A 22,444-nucleotide genomic window follows, 5' to 3' on the forward strand; every position below is an offset into this window, starting at 1 on the left:
CGCCACAATTCGTTGAAACCATGCTTAAGACGCAGTCAGTCAGTCGACATTAACAAGAGGAAAGTAGGCATGCACATATAATTCAAAATATTGTTAGCAAAGACGCAGCTTTTTTTTTTTTCAGATAAGCACTGAGCCACCGCGGCGGCTTGATTAGAGAAAGATGCTACAGCTGTAGGTGCTTATGCACGGACTCGATACGCTGGTCAAGCTGTGTGTGCAGGGGCGAAATTAGCATGTTCGGTTGCTTCCGAAACTTAATTAGCTTACTCCCAAACTTGGACAAATGGCTTTGTTGCGAAGCAAGCTGTTGGAGCTTGCCACAACGATAATAAAATCTGATGGCCTGAAGCGTTTTCAGAACATTGTTGCACGTACTTTCTAGCTTCGAAATGCGTCCCTCCTTCATAATAAAGTAGCTATATTATTCGCTTCCTTTTTTTAAAATATTTTCGTCGCCGCAGATATCGAAGGTATAGGAATCCTCAAGAAATAAAGCATTCGAACCTCAGTTTTTATAAGTAGGGTGTATTGCTTCACAAAGACTCCTTAACGCGTATAACATATGCGTATGGTCCAGAGTTTGTTCGCCCTTCTAAAACTAATTGAACACGGGAAAAACTTGACTGAACACGTAGCAAACTAAGCAGTAATCGGCATATGGTTCTTCGAGTGAACTTAATTCGCCACGGCACGAGCGATTGGCCCGCTCAAAAAAATTACCTTCTGTATTACGTTGTTCAAGTATGCGTCTATATATATTCACGCTCGACCGGAGAGTTGATAAATGCACGAAATCGGCTTCTAATTTTGATCAGAGACAACAAAGGCTGTGGTCCCTATCTTAATTTAAACGCAAATAACCTCGAAAGCTTTGTCAAAAATCAGCGCAGAAAGCGAAAGCTGCGCACTGATCCGCGTGCTGACACATGATACCTCGCATGGCGTTTTGTGTTACTAAAACGTTGGGACAGAGTAAAAAAATAGAAAAGCGAAAAGCTTGAACGCACCTAGTTCTGGCACGCATCGTAGTGTCTTTTCACAGTGGAGAGGGTAGCGCAACACTGCATCGGCATTTTACTTTTCAAACGAAGCGCAGCCGTTTTAACCCAACGCTGGGCAGCAGTTTCGTTTTCTGTACCGAGCCAACATGGAGGACTTAGTTCTCGGAGCGCCGAGAGATGGCGCTGCGCATTTCGCATATCGTCTATTGCTGGGTATGAATGGCTGATGGTGGTGAAAAACTTTAATCAAAGAGAGCTTGAGGGTAAAAAAACCCTGCTGCATGGTCGGTATCCTTATCCGGGACACCGCACGACGAGGCCCCGTCTCGCGCCCGCTTGACCAGAGCCCTTTGGGACTCCAGTGTGGAGCAGTTGAGGAGGGCAGTCTCCCATGCCTCTCGGGTGGGGATGGGGGAGGGGGGAAGGTGAGGATTCTGAGTACATGCCCACACCATGTGAAAGATATCGCAGATCTCTCCACAGTGCGGGCAGCGCCCATCTGTGTTCGGATCGAAGTGTTTTGCTATTGCAGGACAGAGAAGGGTTCCTGTCTGCAGGCGCCGCAGAGTTCGCTCCTCCGCCTTACTCAGCCCCTTGGCGGGTGCCGGGTAGAGACGGTGGCTGTCGCAATAATAAATTAGGATTTCGCGGAACCGCAGAAGCGGTTTATGAGCTTCTGAGCCATGAGAGCTAGGATGAGGAGCCCGGTGTGTGAGCGCTCGGGCGGCCGCATCAGCGGCCTCATTGCCTCGTAGACCCTGGTGGCCAGGAGCCCAGATCACTTTTGTGCGAGTTGGATCGGCGAGAGCGCGTCTTAGAATTTGCGAGGCAAGAGGTGATATTTCGCCTGCAAGATAATGTTCACAGGCCCGGCGAGAGTCTGTGATTACCGTTTTCGATTTTGGATCGGCGGCAGCGAGAGCTATTGCGACTTCCTCCGCTCGTGTTGAATTTGGGGCCCGAAAAGATAGCCCATCGACATTCATTCCCTGATGGACTACGGCAGCCGTGAAGAATCCCGCGGGCGACGGCCCTGTGATGTCCACGTAATAGACGCCCTCTTTATACCCATATTGCCTCTCAAGCGTGCGAACCCGCGCTTGTCGTCTGCCTTCATGTGAAGCCATGCCCATGTTACGCGGGAGCGGAGCGACCAAGAGCATGTGGCGCCACAGCACCGGGATGTTCTCCGTCCCCTCTGGTATGCATGTGTGTTGGATGTGTAAGTGGTTTAGCAGGCGGCGCCCAGGCACCGTCTGCGATAGCCGCGTATATTGGTTCACGAGGTGGGCCTCCCGCAACTCCTGATAGGAGTTTACCACTCCCAACGCCTTCAGTTTGGCGTTGGAGGTAGCCACCGGGAGGTCCAGTGCTCGCTTTGTTGCCTTCCTGATGATGGCGTCAATGCGCTCGTCTTGTTGTTTGGTGGTGCGTAGGTACGGCACGGCGTAGAGGATCCGGCTGGTCACGAAGGCATAGGCGAGCCGTAGCGCGTCCCTGCCCCGCAGACCACCCCGCTTGTTGGAAACACGGCGGATCATGCGCCCTACCTGTTCACCTATGCTCTTGAGTTTCGCTATAGTAGAGTCCGGCCTAAGTTTGTTATTGATGAACAGACCCAGGATCCGGAGCTCCGCCACTTCTCTGATGGGACCGCCCGACAGAGATATGTGTAGAGACGTGTTGTCCTTGTGGTTTGTCCTGACGTGTAGAAGCTCTGATTTGGCGGGAGCACATTGGAGACCACAGTCGGCAGCATATGCTTCGACTATGGAGGCGGCCTGCTGAAGGCGGTCCTCCATCTCCCCAAGGCTCCCCTCGGTGGTCCAGATTGTAATGTCGTCTGCGTAGAGTGCGTGTTTTATGCCATCCACCTGAGCCAGTCGGCCGGGCAGGTGCATCATGGCGATGTTGAAAAGGAGCGGTGATAACACCGCCCCCTGTGGTGTACCTCGTGTACCCATAGAGTACGGGCCGTATTCCTCGTCCTCGATCCGTAGGAGTGCCTGACGCGCAGAGAGGAAGTCTCTGACATAGGCGAAGACCTTCGCCCCGCAGTTAGTGGTGTTCAAGTTAGAGAGTATGGTGCCATGTTTAACATTGTCAAACGCCCCCTTAAGATCGAGGGCGAGAATGGCCTTGTCGTTTTGTTGCATGGCTGTGGGTCGTATTATGTCCCTGTGTAGTTGGAGTAGGACATCCTGTGCAGACATGTGTGGGCGGAACCCGAACATGCAAGTGTCTGCAAAGAGGCCCTTACCCTCCATGTATGGAGAGAGGCGATCCCGAACCATTGTCTCCATGAGCTTTCCCACACACGAGGTTAATGAGATGGGCCTCAAGTCCATAGGTTAAACGTTCTGTACAGAGCAAACCGGTCCCTTTTCCTATTTGCAACCTCACTGCATTTCCTTCTCATCTCTCTTTTTGTCTATTTTCTCCGAGGTAAACGGTGCCATTGTCGTATATTGTGCCCGTGGGCTGTGCGATGTCAGGGCACGTTAAAGATCCTCAGGAGGTCGAAATTAAATTTCCGGAGACCTCCACTACGGCACCTCTTTCTCTCTTTCTTCTGTCAATCCCTCCTTTATTCATTCCCTCGGCGCGGTTCAGGTGTCCACGGAGATGCGAGACAGATACTGCGCCGTTTCCTTTCCTGAAAAATCAATTTTTCACTTTTTTTCAGTCTCAATTTCCGTATTTTCTCTTGCCATTTCAAATTTTCGTCGTTCTTGTCTTTTTCCGCGACAATGCCTGCCTGTTGCACCGTCATCTGCACGAGGAGATCAGCAAAGTCTTCGGGAAAGACGTTTCATAAATTAGGGTTCATTGCATTGCAATGGGACGACACTAGCAGACGACAGGATATCGCTACGCATGCACGGCACGTACGGAGCCTCGTCTGCTCAGCTCTGTTTCGTCCTGCTGCGCTAGCATCACCAATGTTGCGCTTTATTGTGATGAATGTTCACGCGCTCTAAGGCCAAGTTATACTATCGATGGAGGTGATTTAAGAATTGATCGATGGAAACCTTCACCTTGGCAGCAGGCAGCCGTCTTTGCTGTGGCCACTTTACCTCAGTTGACTTCTAGCAGCGCTTGATGATGATGATGATGACGATGTCTTCAGGCTGCGTTCCTCTTTCTCGTCCGCCATTTCTCTCGTGCTGTGCACATCAAAAAGGACACACGCTGCAGCATTCGTCCTTATGATCAGTCGTTTCTATTGAGCTGTGAATCTCTAAATACGATGATGACTAGCCCGACAATTGTTTTGCGTTCTTCTTTTAGGTGCAGCTACAAACGCGATGGTGCTATGTAGTTAAGTTAAAAGGAGGTGAATAATGAGTGGCTCTTCGAGAGATGAGTATCAGGATTTCCGCCATCTGTTTGCTACTCGAACTTCGGTTTTAAGATGACCATAGCCTCATCGTCATTTCAGCTCCTTTACGCTCGGAATGCAAAAAACTAGTCAGAACAGTATTATATGCCCATACCACTTTACCGCTGCAAAGTGAAACCTGCATGTCCATTTTCCTCGGTTTTTCTCCGAAATTACAGGGTTCTCGAAGTTATGCTCACATTTCTTGTGTATAGCTTGCTCATTCCTTTGATGTAACAGCAGAAATCACACGAAAACGAAGCGAAATACTGAAGAAGTAAAAAACAGCGCTTCGACGACAGACACAGAAGAAAGAAGAAAGACAAGCGCCAACTAACAACTGAGGTTTATTGAAAAAAAACACAGGTATTAATATTCTCCAAAAAACAACCAGGACGCATGCTTCTCCGCAAACACTTCTAATCGTGGAAATCAAGATACATAATCTCACAGCCATGAAGAAGCACCGAGGCAGTGCTTACACACGCGTCACCATTTACGTGGATGTGATATGAGAAAAGTTGTCTGTAGGCATATGGATAAATTAACGAGGGAACTGTGTGATGCAACATCCACGTGAATGGTGACACGTGTGTAAGCACTGTCTCGGTGCTTCTTCATGGCTGTGAGATTATGTATCTTGATTTCCACGATTAGAAGTGTTTGCGGTGAAGCATACGTCCCGTTTTTTTTTTTTTTGGAGAGTATTAATACCTGTGTTTTTTTCCAATAAACGTCAGTTGTTAGTCAGCGCTTGTCCGGCTTCTTTCTTCTGTCTTGTCCGTCGCCGCTGCGCTGTTTTTGACTTCATCAGTACGCACCAACTCGCTCAATTTTCGGTTCTTCTGCAGCAAAATCCTGCGAACTAAAGTGCGGAAAACGCGACATCTTGCATTGAAGTACACAGCAGACAGCCGACTTCCGGGAAAGTCAGTCTAATTTCTGGTGGCTTCGCTCGTGCTCACCTCGGATAGCGAGACTGCGTCATCCAGCCACCTAATGGAGATCAGTGATGGCAAATGATGTCAAACGAATGCTTGAAAATTATTCCCACCATGAAAATCATTTTCCCTGGACTGCCGTCGCCATCTGCCGGGAAAAAGGAGCAAGGCTGGAGTTACAAAGTGAGCGAGCTGCGTGGTCCATACGCGGTCCATATGTGTTTTTCGTCGCATTATTTCCATGCGTTTTGCACTAAATCATGCTATGTATCCGTGCGGCTTTGGCTGAAAAAGCAGGGGTACCGAAACTGCACAACGCCTAGGCTTTCCTACAGCTAGTCCACTTACCTCACGACACCGAACTGCGGCCAAAGACATCAAGCCGCTGAAAACTGTGCTTTATAAAGTGGCCAGCCCCAGGGAACACTTCTCGTGGCTTACGGATGGTGGTGCTATCTGGAAGCCACCAATAAAAGCTATTGCCCATCGTTGCCATTATCATCTGAAAGGCGTTTCTTTTTTTTATACTTCTTTTACCACTTAATTTGTCTCTCGGGCCATTATGTGCATGAATTTTTGATACTGCCAAGTGAGCATGCGTATCCAAAAACGCATAGTTTGTAACTAAGACGCAGTTTACGTTAATGACCACAGGCGTCGCCACCATCCGTAAACCCCCCGAATCCCGAATTTTGGGCTATAAAGTTATCAGACCACTGTTTATTAATGCATAGATTTACATCGCCTACACAATGTCCATGGTGCGGTGGCTGTATTAACTCTATGGCGGTGACACCTCAACCCTAACACGTATCACATGGACATTTCTCTTTATTGTAAAACCCTCAAGAAGTACAAAAAAAAACTAAGAAAAATGTGAGAGGAAGCCCGCACCAAACCAGAGGTTATCGTAGGCGAAACCAATTGAAAACAAAAGGGGCTAATGCCAAGAGAAAGTTTAAAAAACAATTTAAAAAAAAGACACAGATGACAGCCTGGCGAAGGGCATGCATGTGCATAAATTTGTTATGTCTTGCAAGAATGCATGTAATACAACGTAAATGTAATAATACATAAGGCATGTAATACAACACCGCCATATGAAGCCGCGTAATCTGCGGGAGGTAAAGATGACCATCGCACGCCTGGACGGCCTGGCAACGCTCCTTGAGGTCGGCGGAAACCTCCCAAGGCTTGGACTGATGACCCATATACAAGTGTTCCATCTACCATCATAAACGTTTACTCAATCAATCAGTGGACCGTCTTTGGTCATTCATCATTCAATGTTTGTAACTGGTAAGATCGAACCCCATGTTCTAATCACAGTCTCCATCGTCTCCAAGGCGCAGCCACCATTATGTCTCGTCAGTTTCAGTCTTTATCATGATTTATGCTGAGACGTGCTGGACTTAGACCGGTGACTCCGGTGACTATAACGTACTACATTCATACCCCCTAGTCATAGATGGAGTTACAGAGCATCTTTTTCGTCACTTGGCTTGGCGTTCAAATAAAATGCGTATAAACGAATACGTTATTTTCGACGGTGATCTGAACTATTGTCCCTCTGCCTTTTATGACTTTAACAAACACTGAGAGAAAACCCTCTTTTAGCGCATGCCTCAATAGCAGCCAAGGCATAGTCAGTTTTCAGAAAGTATATTGAGGCAAAAAAATCTGAAATTGGAGAGGGTTTATGGGGGTTTAACGTCCCAAAGCGACTCAGGCTATATGAGGGACGCCTTAGTGGAGGGCTCCGGAAATTTCGACCGCCTGGGGATCTTTAACGTGCACGGACATCGCACAATACGCTAGCGTCTAGAATTTCGCCTCCATCGAGATTCGACCGCCACGGCCGGGATCAAACCCGGGTCTTGGATCAGCAGTCGAGCGAGCGCCATATATAGTTAACCGCTCAGCCACCGCGGCGGGCTTAATGAAAACGAAAATTGGAGGATAACGAGATAATATTTAACTCCGGCTGAAGAAAAAAATGCCATAGAATGGTTTGAGGAAAAAGTCACCGACCTACCGATTTCAATGGGAAAGATTGTCTGTCTGTCTGTCTGTCTGTTTGTCTGTCTGTCTGTCTGGTTTGGTTTGGTTTGGTTTGTGGGGTTTAACGTCCCAAAGCGACTAAGGCTATGAGAGACGCCGTAGTGGAGGGCTCCGGAAATTTCGACCACCTGGGGTTCTTTAACGTGCACTGACATCGCACAGTACACGGGCCTCTGTCTGTCTGTCTGTCTGTCTGTCTGTCTGTCTGTCTGTCTGTCTGTCTGTCTGTCTGTCTGTCTGTCTGTCTGTCTGTCTGTCTGTCTGTCTGTCTGTCTGTCTGTCTGTCTGTCTGTCTGTCTGTCAGTCAGTCTGTCTGTCTGTGTCTGTCTGTCTGTGGGACTTGTTACTTTAACTGGCTGTACCGATTTTTTAAAGCTGTGTCAAGCCTACACGAACCTAGTATTTCAGCAGACGACAGATAATAAAAAGTAGTTGTTTCAAACAGAGCCATTTATTGATCTTAACAGGCGGTGGTGGGGTGGGGGGTGAATAAGTTTTTAGGAAGGATGTCTGTAGAAGCGATATCCTCGTGTGCGGAGTGTCCAATTAAGGAAGTGGCAGTGGTCAACGCGGGTGCAGTGCCAGGGCTCCGATAGCTGCTGATATACAGCGGGCCCAGCTGATCGCTCAGGCTAGAGTCTAACAGAACAGCCATCAGGAGGTAGTAGGGTGGTTTGGGAAACTGAACCTCAAAAAGTGACTAATACCAAGAGTCATTTTTTCAGGGCTTACGGATGGCGACGTCATCTAGAAGCTTGCGATAAAAGCTGTTTCTCTAAGTCAGCATTGCCTTCTGAAAAGCTTTTATTTTTTGCTTCTTTTGCCTGTTAATGCACATTTCGGACTTCAATACCTATGGAATTTTGGTTATGCATCTGTTTCAATCATTTATTGCCAGGTGGTTGTGCGTTTATAAATTATCTCGACGTTTGCTACAATACAGTTTGCATTTTTGACCACAGGAGTCGCAACAGTCGGTAAACACCCGAATATTGGCTCGGTCAGAGAGCCGTTTTTGATACATCGACCCCATGGGCAGTTCTGCCATTGGTTTCCAACGCAAGGTGCCGGTTTTCTGGGGCCAGCGAGGTATTATTGCGGTCTTGTGCCGACCTTGCGTATTATAGTGGTCTTGTACCATGTCAAGGCTGTGACGCTGCCTAAATTGCCGAAAGTGGAAATTTCAGATGAAGGCTCAAAAAGCATAAGAATGTTTTCTAATGTTTTGGCGGAACACAACGCATCAGCAGGACACCCCATTGATTGGGACAAAGCATCTATCATTGCCACAGAGAACAACTTATCATCGCGCCTCCTTTTGGAATCGTTCCATATATATAGCACAAAGCTTAACAGAACACGTGGTAATCTGCCAGAAATCTGCAATCGCTCGCTATATATTGTTGTGTTGTTGTTGTGACTGAGCGAAGGATGAAAAGGAAATTGCACGGGCCTGCCTACTGGCTCAAGCCAAGCCACCACCGCTGCCACGTGCAAATAGAGGAGAGTTAAAAGATCAGAGGAAAGAGAAAAAGGAAAGAAAAGACGCGCGTCGCAGCAACAACTGCGTCCGCCGGGGCGGACGCTGCTGAACAAACAGATAAGCGGCCGAAGCCGCGCTCGCCGAAGCGGGCACAGATACTCCACCAAATTTTAGTCACTGTCGTTCCATGCAGCGCTCTCTATGATCAAGGGACCCGTACGGGCCCCGAATCGTGTTTCCTTTTGAAGAATTTGTTGGCGAGTGTATGTTTGTTATTCCCACCCAGTCATGCATTTAATTATAATTTCTAATTACCCGACAAGAAGTTAAGCTCCTGTGGGCAATTTTTTTTCCCCCTCTTTAGATGAAAAAAACTCCGAAATTCAGCGCTCTTCGTCTGCTCGAGCAGACGACGACACGCGGGCTGATCCGATTGGCTGCATGACAGTCAGGTGATAAATTTACGTCATCGCATAAACTTTATTTAAACTTCACCCAACAAACTCTACACTTATTCATAATTTTAAACACTTAAAAGACAAAAATTTAACTTCAGTATGTTATTTTGTTAACTTAACATAGATTTTGCAAAAAAAAATTGCCAAAAATATCAACGTTGTCTAAATTTAGAGTCGGATTGCATTTACGCAAGCACCATGTGCAGAGCCGGATTTGTCTCGGCTGCGCTACGGCTTCGTCTTCATTGCGTCCTCGCTTGACTTGTGAAGTCACGATGACGAACGCTGGAAAGAGACGCTGCGGCCACTGCAGCGAGCAGCTGTGTTCCGGCAGTCACTAGACGCCAGCTGACTATGGACGACGGACCGGTGGAGGGCCCGGGCCGCGGTCTTCAGAGGCCGCTCATCTACAACCGCCTGCTGCCGTACAGCGACCAGATCGACGATGAGGCGGCCAAGCTTCTCGCCGAGATCAAGACCACCTTAGCGCGTTCGGTGATGCTGCGCGAGGTGAAACCCGTCACCGTATCCTGGACTTGCCACCTAAACAAGTGCGTAGCTTTCATATTTCATCACTTATTCCTCATCCAGTCTGCATCTACCGCTCAAGTGGGGGTCGTCTGGCGGCGAAGCACCATTGAGAGCGGGATTTCAAATGGTTATACGACGCGCTAGGTCGCGTCGATTTTCGAAAGGTTAAGCTTGTAGCGCGCGCCCCTTGCACGGGCATCGAAAAAGACGAAGAGCCACTGCTTTTCAGGCACCTCCGAACACATTGTGAGGTCATGGAGTTCAGCCGCAACTTGTCAGCGCGCTACTTTGCCGTACGGGCGCTCGATTGTTCTCCGACAAATAATCGTGTTCGCGGTCATCTCGCCTTTGACCGACTCAAGCTCTAGGAGCTCAGACCAAGGTCCCACTCGTTTCTGAGGCTTTCAAAGTTTGCATTTCCGATCTCTGGACTCTTTTTGAAATGAATTAATACCGCCAGCTGTTAATGAGAACGCGCCCAGCTGTTTCTTCCTCGGTGATTTCCGCTTTACCTGGAAAGGTGCGGCCGGTGTGCCTTGAGGCGATCTAGTTATTTTTTTCGGTGCATTTTCTGGCTCTGCGTACAGCCCGCTCGAGGTATGCGTAGTGTTAAAATAACCTGCCGGCCTCATACTACGCAGCCCACGGCCAAAAACCCCGTGGACCTGCCACGCAGCGCTTTTTTTAGCTGTTAGCTGACCTTAGCTGCGTGTGTACTTTCGAAACCTCAGGTCGCCGCTCACGACCACGTGAGGCAAGCCGCTGGTGCTTCGCGCGCTGGACGAAACTACGAAAAGCGTGCTCCCCGCGGAACGCAATGCGGGGATTTTGACGCTTCCGCGGTGGCCGTGCGCCAACTAGCTGACGGCGGCGTTGCCTCGATCGCATTTGGCGCTTTGACGTTTGTGCACATGCTTCCTTTCAACCCGACTGCAGCACTATGTCCGGAGTTCTTAATCTCCTTCCACGCACGTCCTGGCAATCTCTCCGCTTTTCACCTTATCACAGGGGTGATGTGGCGAAGCCAACCTTTAGTGATGTCCTTTAGTGTGCATGCACTCACATTGCATCATACACCACAGATTCTTGGTATGACATGGCACTCACTGAGTATCACTAAGGATGTGCAAATATATTTGAACGCTCCTAATGCTCAATCTGATCTAGATGTGATCCTGTTTATTCGGTGGACTCTTTGCATTTGCTGTTTGGCTGTGAGACAAAGAATTCAAGGCATCAAATGATGCTAGTAATGGTGGAATCTTAGGCTTCTGAGATGAAAATGTAATGAGGATTGGTTTTACGGGGTTTGACATCCCAAAGCGTTTCTGGCTATGAGGCACGCCATAATGGATTGCTCCGCATAATTTCAACCACCTGGGGTTCTTTAACATGCACTCACATCAGACGCAACACATGCCTCTAGCATTTTGCCTCCATCAAAATGTGGCTGCCGTGGCCAGGATTGAACCTGCGTCTTTCGGGTCAACAGCCATGCTCTATAACCGCCGAGCCACCGTGGTGGCTGAAATAATACACAATATGGTGTGACCAAAACTGGAGAAATGAAGCTTCAAAAATGTGAGCGAACCTAGCACTAACACTGGCGCTGAGGAAATTGTAGGTGTAGGTTGTTAACTTGACAGTACAGACACTCTGAAACACGGAAAGCATTCGCAGCATATTTTAGGCATGCAGTTTAATGCCTTTCTTCTGGTTTAGGTTGCCTTCCATCAGGTTTAGGTTTAGTGCGGACGTGCTTTGCATGTAGTGTGAGGTGGCTCAAAGAGTAAGTGCAAACTTCCCCTGGCCATGACTGGCTGTTCCATGTTGCTACTGTCATCCTCACCTTAGTCAAGCTGGTTGGCAGCTATACCTGTATATACGGAAGTGTATCTTGGGCTTGTGGCATTTTCATTGTTTGTCATAGATGAAAACTCTTGCATTTACTTCCTGGCCACTAATAACGCTCTCCAGGTGGCTGGCAATGGGCACTGTGAAATATGTGCCATCTGCAGTCTTGTGATTGAAGTGCAATTAAACACTTAAGTGGAAGGCATGAAACAGTTATTACTGCAATTTCTGGCTTGTCAAAGGGACACTAAAGGGAAAATTAGTGGAAACCAGAAGCTATGCTATACTGAAAGATTACCCTTTGGGAATATCATCACTGTTTTCTCCATGCAAAAAGGGGTTCGAATCACTGAGAAAATTGCCGACCTCCCACATTTGCACCTCCACGCGAAACAGGTGGTGTCATGTCATATTTATGCCATGTAAACCTCCCACCTCTTTCTGAACCAGAGAAATGAACGAAATTAAAACTATTTGACTTACCAAATGAACAGCCGTTTTTTACGATATCTGCCAACAGATTGCCCCAGTGAAATGTTTGCAACTTGCACACTGAAGCTGTTTCTCTCAAGAGACATCTGGAGGCATTAATCTCTCAAGCTAACCGCTCTTAGTATCCCCCTTTTGTGCTGCTTTAAAAGAAGGTTGTCTGTTGCCTTGGGCAGCAATGCAGGAAAGCTATGCTTCTGTTCTTTGTCCTAGTCTTTGTTGTAAGCCTTATGTATAGCACTTGCACGCTTGATGATGATGCGGACTAAACATAGCTTGTCTCAGAAAGACACGGTGAATAGAGCAGTGTACTCAGGACGACAGTCGATTTAGAAGGGGTTGTTTATTGAAGAACCTATAATGCCATATAAGTGCCATGCATATGATATATTGTGCACATATTCTGAAAAAAAAAAAAAAAATTAAAAATGTCAGTTCACAGCTCTGCAGTAGGGTTGTAGAGTACAAAAAAATTTACTGTCAGGGTTTCAACTGTGAGATGGGGATGGCTCAACAGATAACATTTTCTCGAAACGACCAGGTGACAAAATAGCTGCACACTGTGCATGCCTCCTGCATTGCTCTTTTTGTTCTCTGCTGGTGCCCTGTACACCACTCTATGGTTTCGACTAAAGTATCCTTCAGTCCCAGGGGAGACTTCACATAGCAACTGAGGTTGGGGTTATTATTGGACGCTGAGTGAAATGTACTCTGGCAAAGTTCACTCCATGTACAAATCACTCAGTCCACGTGTAACACCTTCTGAAATAGCTTTTGAAACATCCTGGGCCTTGGCCCGGGGTGTACATTTCACGTGAGGCATTGCAAGGCACCTACTAATATAGTTTTGGAGCCTCAGACTACTCTGCTTGCTGGCGGAAACCTGTGCTGAGGGGGCTACACAGGGCTTTCTTTAGCTGTTAGCTGTCCTCAGCTGGGGGCTGTTGAAACGGAGGTATTCTGTGTAGCAACTGAGGCTGTAATTTTTTTTTTTAGTACTTTCAACTGAGCCCGCGTACATTTCACTTGAGCCACACGTTGCACCCACCGAAATAGCCCCTGAGGCTCCTGGCTGGCCGGGTACGCATTGCGTCTGAGGCGTTGGGTAGTGCCTCCTAATTATAGCTCTTGAGGCTCCCACTACGCAGGTTGCCAGGAACCCCCAGCTGAGGTGCACTACACAGTGCTTTCTTTAGCCGTCAGATGTCGTTAGTGACAGAGGGCTGTTGAAATGCTAGCGGGAGGCAGGCACGCAACCTCCGGACGAACCTCACTTCCTCCTCATGGGCTGGAGAAAGCGTCAAGAACGCGTTTCCACATGCTAGCGGCAGACGCTTCCCTGTCTGCGGTTTCCCTTGGCAGAGTGCCACCTGCCCCGCACATCCTTTACCTCTCTGCTGAGGCTGGCTTGTTTGAACATTACTTTGCAGCCTAGCTGCATTTCACAGCAGCACTTTGCTCGCACTACTATATGTACTTGTGTTCAGTTTGTTGAACTTCAGAACTCTTGTCTAATTCTTTTCCAGTTGAGTACAAAAAAGCCTTTGTCTACTGCGTGCAATTTTTTTTTATATAGCCATTTTATAATATCTGTATAATGTATATTGAAACTCTTTCTCAAATTTTTTTTTTAGCATTTTGGCCTCTTCTCGTGCGGCGTTCATTCATAGAATAAAATATTATCACCATTGGCTAGGAAATGCTTCTGTGGGGGGTCTAGCTCGAATTTACTGCAGTGTAGGTGGAATTGTAATGATCTATTGAGGGTTCCACTTTAGACTTTGTATTCATGGATGCTTTCCTGTGTTTAATTACAGATGTTATGTGTGTCTGAATTATTTTTCTTCAAACTAGGTTATGCAAATTATACCAAATCATTCAAATGTTGTTCTGCTTATTAGAAGCGTTCAGCTGTACATGCACTTTTGCCCATGTCCAACCTAAGTTTTAAAAAAACTTCTTCTTCTTCTTCAAAAAAAAAGTTAAGGAAGGGGTGCTTTGTGCGAAAGTAAAAGCAACTTTTTCTAAGAGACAATTTTTATTAGTAGTGGTTTATATTGTAGTGTTATTGGGCAGCTTATGTAGAAGCAACATTAATGACAATTTTAACTGTTAACAGTAATTGTCTAGTTAGTTGTAGAAGATTAAACAAAACACCAGTTGATGGATTATGTGAGGTGTGCTCATCTGCATGTGCAGATGGTATGACTTTGTCACACCAAAATTCCAGAAAAGTCATGTGTTCTAATATAGCAAATTTGGTATCACGTTGTTGGTGGTCCTGTGCAATGAGGCATAATTTTCATGTTATCATTGCCTTACCAGGTAAAATAATAAGTATACTTGTAAACACTGTGGGATACATAAAATTGCTCAATTCATTGTTTAGCATCAAATGAAATAGCATTTCATGCAGATATTGTTTGCAGTATGCAGTTTTCCCTCTGCCTATTGGAAAGATGGCTGGTATCAGCATACTGATGGTTGTTACCTACCGCAGTGGCTCAGGGTGCTTGGCTACTGAGCCATAGGACCTAGGTTCAATTCAAACGCTACCCATGATAATCTGGTGGCATGGTACTAGACTGGTGCGGGTAGCGTTCTTGCGATTATGCTTAACTTTGAACAATGAAAACTGCTAAGTGCAACTCAAAGAAATTTCACACGTTTAATGAAATTTTCATCTGCCACAAATGTGATGAATATGCATGTGTTTTATCAATTAAATGGGAAATTATTGAGCCACTAAAATACTCCATTTTGCCATTTTCTGGTCTATTTTAGAGCACCAGTTCTATAAAACTATCCACTGGAGCCAAAAACTACTTGGCACATACCGAGATCAGCATTTCATTAAAACGTTATAGAAGCTTTTTTTTATTGGTGTAGTAGTTTTTTCTAAGAAAACTTGATGCAAGCTGGCAAGTTGAATAATAGTATTGTTTTGAGCATTACATTTTTTGTTCACTGCAATCGTACCAGCAATTAACAATTACTATTAACAATGCATACCATTGTAATGTAAATACATTTATCTTTCTAACGAGAAAAAACTTGTTTTTCTATCTTGAGCGGGAGGACTACGGTGATCGTGGAAACGTTGTAAAAAATGGTCAGTGGTCGCGAAAGCGTGAGACGCTTCCTTGGGTAGCTGTGCTGTTTTTTTTTGTTTTTTTTTTATGGTGGACGTTGCCGTTGTTGTGTGGCTGCAAATGTAACTGATCTGCAGTCGGCACTTGTGTGCCCTATCTTTGCACAGAGAAATGAATGCCTTAGCCTTTCTTACTTTTCCGCTGCCATAAACTTAAGGTGGAATGTTTTGCGAACTTTTGAAATAGTATTGGTACTTTCCACACTACATTAGCTACGTCAAACAGGAAGCAGATTTTCTGAGAATAATTTCTTGACCCGTGTGAACCTGTTGTTCGTCTTTTATTCTGCCCCGTTTTCATACGCGCATGATTGTCTGTGTCTAATATTGTTTTGTTGCTTATCGTTTTCTTTACGTCCTCCTCACTTTCACCCTGGCAGTTACCTGAAGCTGTATGGGTACCACTTCAGCAAGGAAGACCATGTGCGACTCGTACACCTCCTCTTGGAACTCATTGTCATCCCAGACCTGGAGCTGGGCATTGTGCAGAAACTGGCGCATACTCTCAACCTGCTACTCAAGTGAGTTGCTCTCATGCCTTGTGCCAGGCCTGTGACATGGCTTCCTGATCTCAACCGCTCCCTTATCTCGCAGTATGCTGGGAAGACTAGGGTTTAGTGTGTGGTGGGGTGAAGTATCCCACGTGGGTGAAGTACAGTCTTTGTCAAAAGTAACCAGGCTGCATGGTTTGCTTCTAGCTCGTACAGTGGAGTCCTTGCAGCTTCCCTGAATCTGAAATGGTCATTAAAGGTAAGGACTGGGGGTCTTCTTACCTTCCAACTCGTTTTGATCTTTAGGAAAGCCACAAGGGCTCCACTATACAAGCTATAAGCAAACCATGCAGCCTGGTTACTTTTGACAAAGACTGTACCTCTGTGTAGCTTTGTTGCATCAGAATTGGGGGTGAACAATTTTTTTTTTGTTTTTTCACGTGTTGGGTGTGAAACGCTTGGAGGCACAGATTTGTAGCTTTTGTTGAGCAGAGTAGGTGAAACTGGGTGTACGTCAGACAGTTCAACCTTCCTGTCCACGGGTAATATTTCGCCTCACATAATGAAGGCTTCTGTTGGCAATGTCTAAGTGGTCACTTGGGGTGTAAAAACTTGATTCATTATATGCTTGAGCTGCACAGTATCTGGGCTGGGGTCCCTCGAACAAAAGCGTAGTTGTTACACCAGACTGTTATTTGCCAGTTTTCTCCATATAAGGCAAGGTGATTGTTTAGTTACCCACTCTAAGTTTTTTGTGCAGTGCCAGATGGTGCTGTGGTATTCGATGTGGACGTTTCATTTTCACACCTACTCTTTGCAGCAGTGTACACTGGCACTTTTTTTAATGTTGGTGAGAGTGTGTTTCTTTCACGGAGACCTCTGCATTGATGCGTTAGAGCCTGTTTTACAAAGCGTGTGGCAACCGGTGATGAATGTGACTGTATCACAGGAAGCGGGAGCTGCTTTCACGGGAGGACCTTTCCATCGACTGGAGGCCTCTGTACGAGCTCTATGAGCGCCTGCTCTACTCCCCTTATGAGCATCTCGGCATGCTTCTGCTGCCCGCGTGAGTCTTGTTTGTTGCTTGTTCTTTTCCTTTCTTACATGGAGCAGATCTTGACATTGTTTGCCTCTTAGAGCATGGAATCATAACTGAATGTGATATATTTTATGCTTACTTTACTGTAAGTTAGAGGAGTTAGGGGAAACAAAATGCAGCATGCCTTAATACAGCTGGGCATGCCCATATATGTGGCTGCTTCATTTACTTGGGGCCACGAAACTCTAGAACAATATGCTGCTTATCTTATCTTGTTCTGTGCAAACTTGCCTCGTTTCTCAGTTTTGTGCTGTGAGTAATGAGCTGAGCAGATAAGGAGCGATTAGTAGTTGCAGTCATAATGGGTCAACGTAACCTCACGTTGCTTGATTCGTTAGGTTAGTCCTTGTATATTCCTTTATTCCTTATCAGTGACATACTTTCCTGCATTGAGTCAAGGTATGAAAGCACCTAGTGGGTGTGGGTTTTGCACATGAAGGTGCTACTGTCTTAGAAGGGGACACTAGTTGTTGTGGCTTTGCTCACATTAGAGGTTCTGTCAGGTTATGCTTAGTTTGATTAAAGGAAAAGGGGGGCCTGGTTTGTGCGCAGGAACCTGGAGACGAACCTGAAGCAGCTGGTCCGCTGCTGCCGCACATACTTCACGGTTGAGTCGACCCAGGAGATGATGGATGAGTGGGAGCCCCTGATGTGCCCCTTTGACGTGACCATGCACAAGGCAATGGCTTACTTCGAGCTCTTTCTGCCTACCATGCTCCCACCGGAGCAGCACGATCGGGGATTCAGGTGCGTGCGCTAGATCAGGTTGTTTCTATTTCTTCACGTACACGCAAAGTGCAGACATTGAGGCATATAGTTGCCTCGTTAGATTTCAAACTCCTTCTAGGCTGTCCAAATAATATGTACAGTGAGATAGAGCTTGGATTTTTTATGCAAATGGGTATGCACACTAAACATATGTTTAGTTCCCCCCCCCCCCCCCCCCCCCCCAGCTCGGAGCTTACTTTCCCCCCGTACATTAGTACTGGTCTGCATCACAAATACCATACTTCAGTGCCACAGTACTCTTCTTCACATCTGATGTTGTCTTTTCTGTGGTAGGCTGCCGTAAACTGTCATTTCTTCGTTGAAACTGACTGTTGGAGGTTGCGAAAAGAAACGAGGGAGTCGGAATGCTCGTGTGTGCTTTGTGAATAATAAGTGCACTTGGGATTTGCTTGTTGAAGTGCCTGAATATCATATTTGGCGGTAGTAATGGCCTGCATTGTTTGCCATTGGATGTTTCACTGTTGGCTATAGTGTAAGCTAAATGCAGTACAGCTGAGTTGTGAGCCAGCTTGTATGTGATTAGAACCGCATAAATCAGAAACCTGGGCATGGGATGGAGGTGAGGTTGAGTTGTGTGTGTGCTTTCATCATTAAGATCAGGTGAAAGGAATGCACTTGAAGTGTGGCTGTTAGTGATGTACTATGCTAGCTCTTGGGTGTTGCTAAACCAGTGTCAGGACAGTGTACTTAGTATCAGAAAAAGTATATCACAATCTGAAAGCAGTGGCATTGTGTAATATTGCCCTTATCTTTTTATTTTGCTTTGCTTGCTTTGAGAAAAAAAAAAAAATGGAAATTCAGTGGCCGTTTTTCATGTGGCTTGCTTGGCATGTTTCTTGCAAAGTCTAATCACATTTGTTTCGTTACGTTTTGCAGGCTATGGTTTGACAAGTTTATTGGACTTTGGGAGAACAGCCACAACTCACCTGTTTGGGAAAATGTAAGCGGCACATTTTTCAGACAATCAGAATTTGATTTTTGCTCTCACTCAGCAACTCCTCAAGTTTTTTTATTTTGCCTTTTTACTTTGCAGAACCTAGTGTGGCTGTTTGCTAGACTCGCTCAAAACAATGTTGGTTACATTAACTGGGACCCTTACATTCCAACGGTGAGTTGTTTTCAATGTTGTTGCCTCTGCAAAACATTGTTTCCATAGATTGCAAACTGGTCACAATATATAAAGCAACGATTAATCACCATTTTTGCTGCAGAATTCCTTCTTTCATACGTGCTTTGGATTAAGTTGCATCTAGACAAAGCTTGCAACAAATCATGGCGTTAAAAGTCTGCACTCTGTGGCATGCTGATCTGCTTTGCTTGGCTGCAAGGTACCACTGGGGCCAAATACTCTCATTTGACAAGCAGCACTGCAGTTATTATAAGAATGACTAGAAATTAAAGGTCCTTATGGTTTGGTCCGCTCCGGTGCAGTTTTTTTTGTTGTGGTTTTGGTAATTCCTAGTTACTACAAGCTAGGTGTCAACCCTGTACTTGCAATAAGAGACTTTGAGGTGGTGTTAAGTTGATGGGAACTAGAATTAGAGGAGAGGCTGTTAGTGTTGCAGTCCCTGACTGTGGTGCGTCTCGGCTGCACAAGTGAACGTCTTGCACTCTCACCAGATGTTCACACGCCTGCTGCGGAGCTTCAACCTTCCAGCTGCTTCGGGCAAGGTCCAAGTGAACAGGCACAGCAACTCCTATGACAGCACGCCTGTGGTCTCCTGGATCAGCGCACTGCTGGTGAGGAGGGTGTCTTTGCCTGAGCACATGCTATCTGTGCAGAGTTATGCGCAAAGCATTTGGGGAGTGGTTCGCACTCTCCACTTTTAAGAGCTGTTTGTTCTGTGATGGTTGACAACTAGCAGAGTAGAGTAGAAATAGCAGAGTAGAAATCAGTGGAAAGATGGGTAAACTGGATTGTGCCTTCTGTCAAACACTGCAACTCTGGGAAGGTTATGAGTGGAGTAGGTGGTGGTCATATTGAACAGGACGATAGACTTGGCTGCATGCGAGACGTCAGTGCTTTTGTTGCATGCCTGCTCCATATTTGCTCAGTTTACTGCGAGTGAGGAAAAAAAGCAGCTTGATTGGGTCTCGAAAGACATTGGATTTGAATATGCAAATGAAATGAGTTGAAGCTATTTAAGCGAAGCAGGTTTTCTCAAGAAACTAAATTTTTGCCCACTGTGTTGCTTTATTTCTTGATACACCTCAGCCACCTTCTTATTTCTGAGAAGGTGGAGGTTTTGATCTGATTTTTTTTGGGAGGCTCAAAATCGTTGCCCAGCCAAGGATAGCTGCTGAGGCTACCCGACCTTCTTTAAAGATTCTACTAGTAGCCACTTATAAAATTCCTTTCCTATGTTATCGCTAGGTAATACAAACCAATGTTTTAGTCCCTCTACACCACCAATGATTGTAATACTTCTATAATTCAGCAAAAAGCAGTTCCCCTATACCTTGAGCTTGGTGAATGATGGCCTTAGTTTCCTGTGTGCTATAAAACCCATCACAGCACACAACACAACACAAATGCCGGCGCTTTATAGCATCGCCGGGCGCTATAAGAATACTATGTTTAGGCTGCAAAGAGAAAAATCCCACACCAGATTTTTCCTTTTACTTTAAACACAACAGCAAGGCTACTCAACAAATGTGTGTTCTGAGAATTGGGAAATGCATATTTGCTATGCTACTGTTTCTTAGCGAACTTGTGTAAGACAAGCTGTTAACAGTAGCTTATTACGTACATGTTCAAACTCTTAATACTGGGTGTATCAAGTGGTACGGCTCATTACAAACCTGTTTCATTGCACTTTGCTTTCCTAAGTGGAGAAGTTTAGGTGGTTGCTGTGAGGGCCACTTATAATTTGCCTGACTTTGTGATGTCGCGGCATTTTTCTGTGGCTCTCGCATTGTAGTGGCTAGCAGTTATGCATGAGGAGCCTGAGCATCTCTTAATAGTTCGATTATAGTAACGTCTTCGAATTAAGACTAATCGTGCCAGAAACGACTGAACTGAATTGCAGGAAATCAACTTTGCTTTTGTAGTATTCTAGTCTTGTGCAGGAATATTTGGCAAAAATGTGAGTGCTGGAACATCTTTGAAAAGCAGGGTGTGATCGCTGCACAGCTTCCAGGCAGGAATGTTGTCTCTACTCAGTTTAATTTTGCTGCAGCGTATGTTTGTTGATGCTTGGTGAGGTAAAGCTAGTGCACTTTTTTTGTTGTTGGATGCAGGGTGGAGGCAGCTGCTGCCAGACATACGTCAGCCACTTGTTCAAGGCCATCGAGTCCTTCTACCATCCCTCCAACAATGGCCGTTGGGTGGTGCGTTTCTTCATTTCATGCCGTGTCAAAGCGTGCAACTTGATAAACATGTGGCCTACCCACGTAGTCATGTATTGAGCCGCCGCGGTGGCTCAGTGGCTATGGTGCTCGGCTGCTGACCCAAAAGACGCGGGTTCGATCCCGGCCGCGGCGGCTAGAATTTTCTTTGGAGGAGAAATTCTAGAGGCCCGTGTACTGTGCGATGTCAGTGCACGTTAAAGAACCCCAGGTGGTCGAAATTTCCGGAGCCCTCCACTACGGCGTCTCTCATAGCCTTAGTCGCTTTGGGACGTTAAACCCCATAAACCAAACCAAACCAGTCATGTATTGTGGTTTTTGCAAAATATCGGTACAGCTCAACTGTCGAGATTCCCTGAAAGGGCTTCTCGTTACGGAAAGAAAATAACGGAGACGTGTCTTACTAATGAGGCATTGAAGTCAAAGTTTTGCCTGTACATTTTTAGCTGCGAAAGGACTATTCTGATTGGTAAACTTTGAGCAAGATCTTGCAATGTTTGTATGCTTGTTTATGAGTTTGTGCCAAGTGAAGTAAATAAACAGAAATAAATCAAATAAATATCTGTGACTGGGATTCGAACCCGCGGCGGCACAAATATATAAGCTTCGCTGGCCACTGCGCAAGAGCATTAAGCTATCGCTGCAGCTGAACACGTCACACCTCGTGTTAAACTGCAACACACTCTCAAGCAGTGCATTGCACAACATCGTCTTCCTCAACTAATGCTGCTATCGAAATAATATTTGTGCTTTGAGCTGTGTGGTGGTAGTGACAGAGATGTGCGCTGCATGCATTGGCGGGGACAGTGTTGTGGCAGAAACACTGCAGTAGAGCAGTATGCATTGGCATTGACAACATTGCTGCAGAAACGCGCCACTGGAACATAGGCCACTGGTGTGCAATGGGTAAATTGGCGTTGACGATAAAAAAAGCTTAAGGCATGCATAACTGGCTCCCTGGGTTAGTGAACACCTCAGTTGCACTGTCAGGTATGTGGTGGTGGTGTCCAGCAGTAAAAAGCTATGCTTTCGCACAATATTTCGTGCTTAGCCGTGCTAAACGACCAGCCATTTTTCTAGTTTTCTCATACTTTGTAATGCTGTACAGAATTTGCTTTTCTCCGGTAGTGCTTGTTAAAATGTAGAACATAGAAGTTGTATTTTGTGGCCCTTTGCATTCAGAGAAGTTTCATTGTGTCATTCTCTGTGCATGGCTCGGAACATTGGGAGTTGTTTGAACGACACCAGTCACTTTACTTTCTGGTGATTCCAAGTGTGCATCAAGGGCGTGCCCGCATGTTAGGGATCTACGGGGTTGCACCCTTATGCTGTGTGGTGTTTGTGCAGTGTTTTCTTTGGGTGT

At 46.0% G+C, this 22,444-nt stretch overlaps 1 protein-coding gene across 1 annotated transcript in view; it reads left to right on the forward strand.

Moving 5' to 3' along the window:
- The first annotated feature begins 9,568 nt into the window (after nt 1–9,568).
- LOC149332330 (proteasome activator complex subunit 4A-like) overlaps nt 9,569–22,444 on the forward strand; it is a 49,322-nt gene continuing 36,446 nt past the window's right edge. Inside the window, exons 1-8 of the mRNA XM_089557217.1 lie at nt 9,569–9,880; nt 15,735–15,875; nt 16,795–16,911; nt 17,497–17,691; nt 18,610–18,673; nt 18,767–18,841; nt 19,354–19,473; nt 20,974–21,063. Of these exons, the coding sequence (XP_089413343.1) occupies nt 9,684–9,880; nt 15,735–15,875; nt 16,795–16,911; nt 17,497–17,691; nt 18,610–18,673; nt 18,767–18,841; nt 19,354–19,473; nt 20,974–21,063 (999 nt within the window). The 5' untranslated portion in view covers nt 9,569–9,683. The remainder of the gene's footprint in view (nt 9,881–15,734; nt 15,876–16,794; nt 16,912–17,496; nt 17,692–18,609; nt 18,674–18,766; nt 18,842–19,353; nt 19,474–20,973; nt 21,064–22,444) is intronic.

The sequence above is a fragment of the Amblyomma mixtum genome, chromosome 8 (genome assembly GCF_055824585.1).
Source record: "Amblyomma mixtum isolate Tamu chromosome 8, ASM5582458v1, whole genome shotgun sequence".
Lineage (NCBI taxonomy): Eukaryota > Metazoa > Arthropoda > Arachnida > Ixodida > Ixodidae > Amblyomma > Amblyomma mixtum.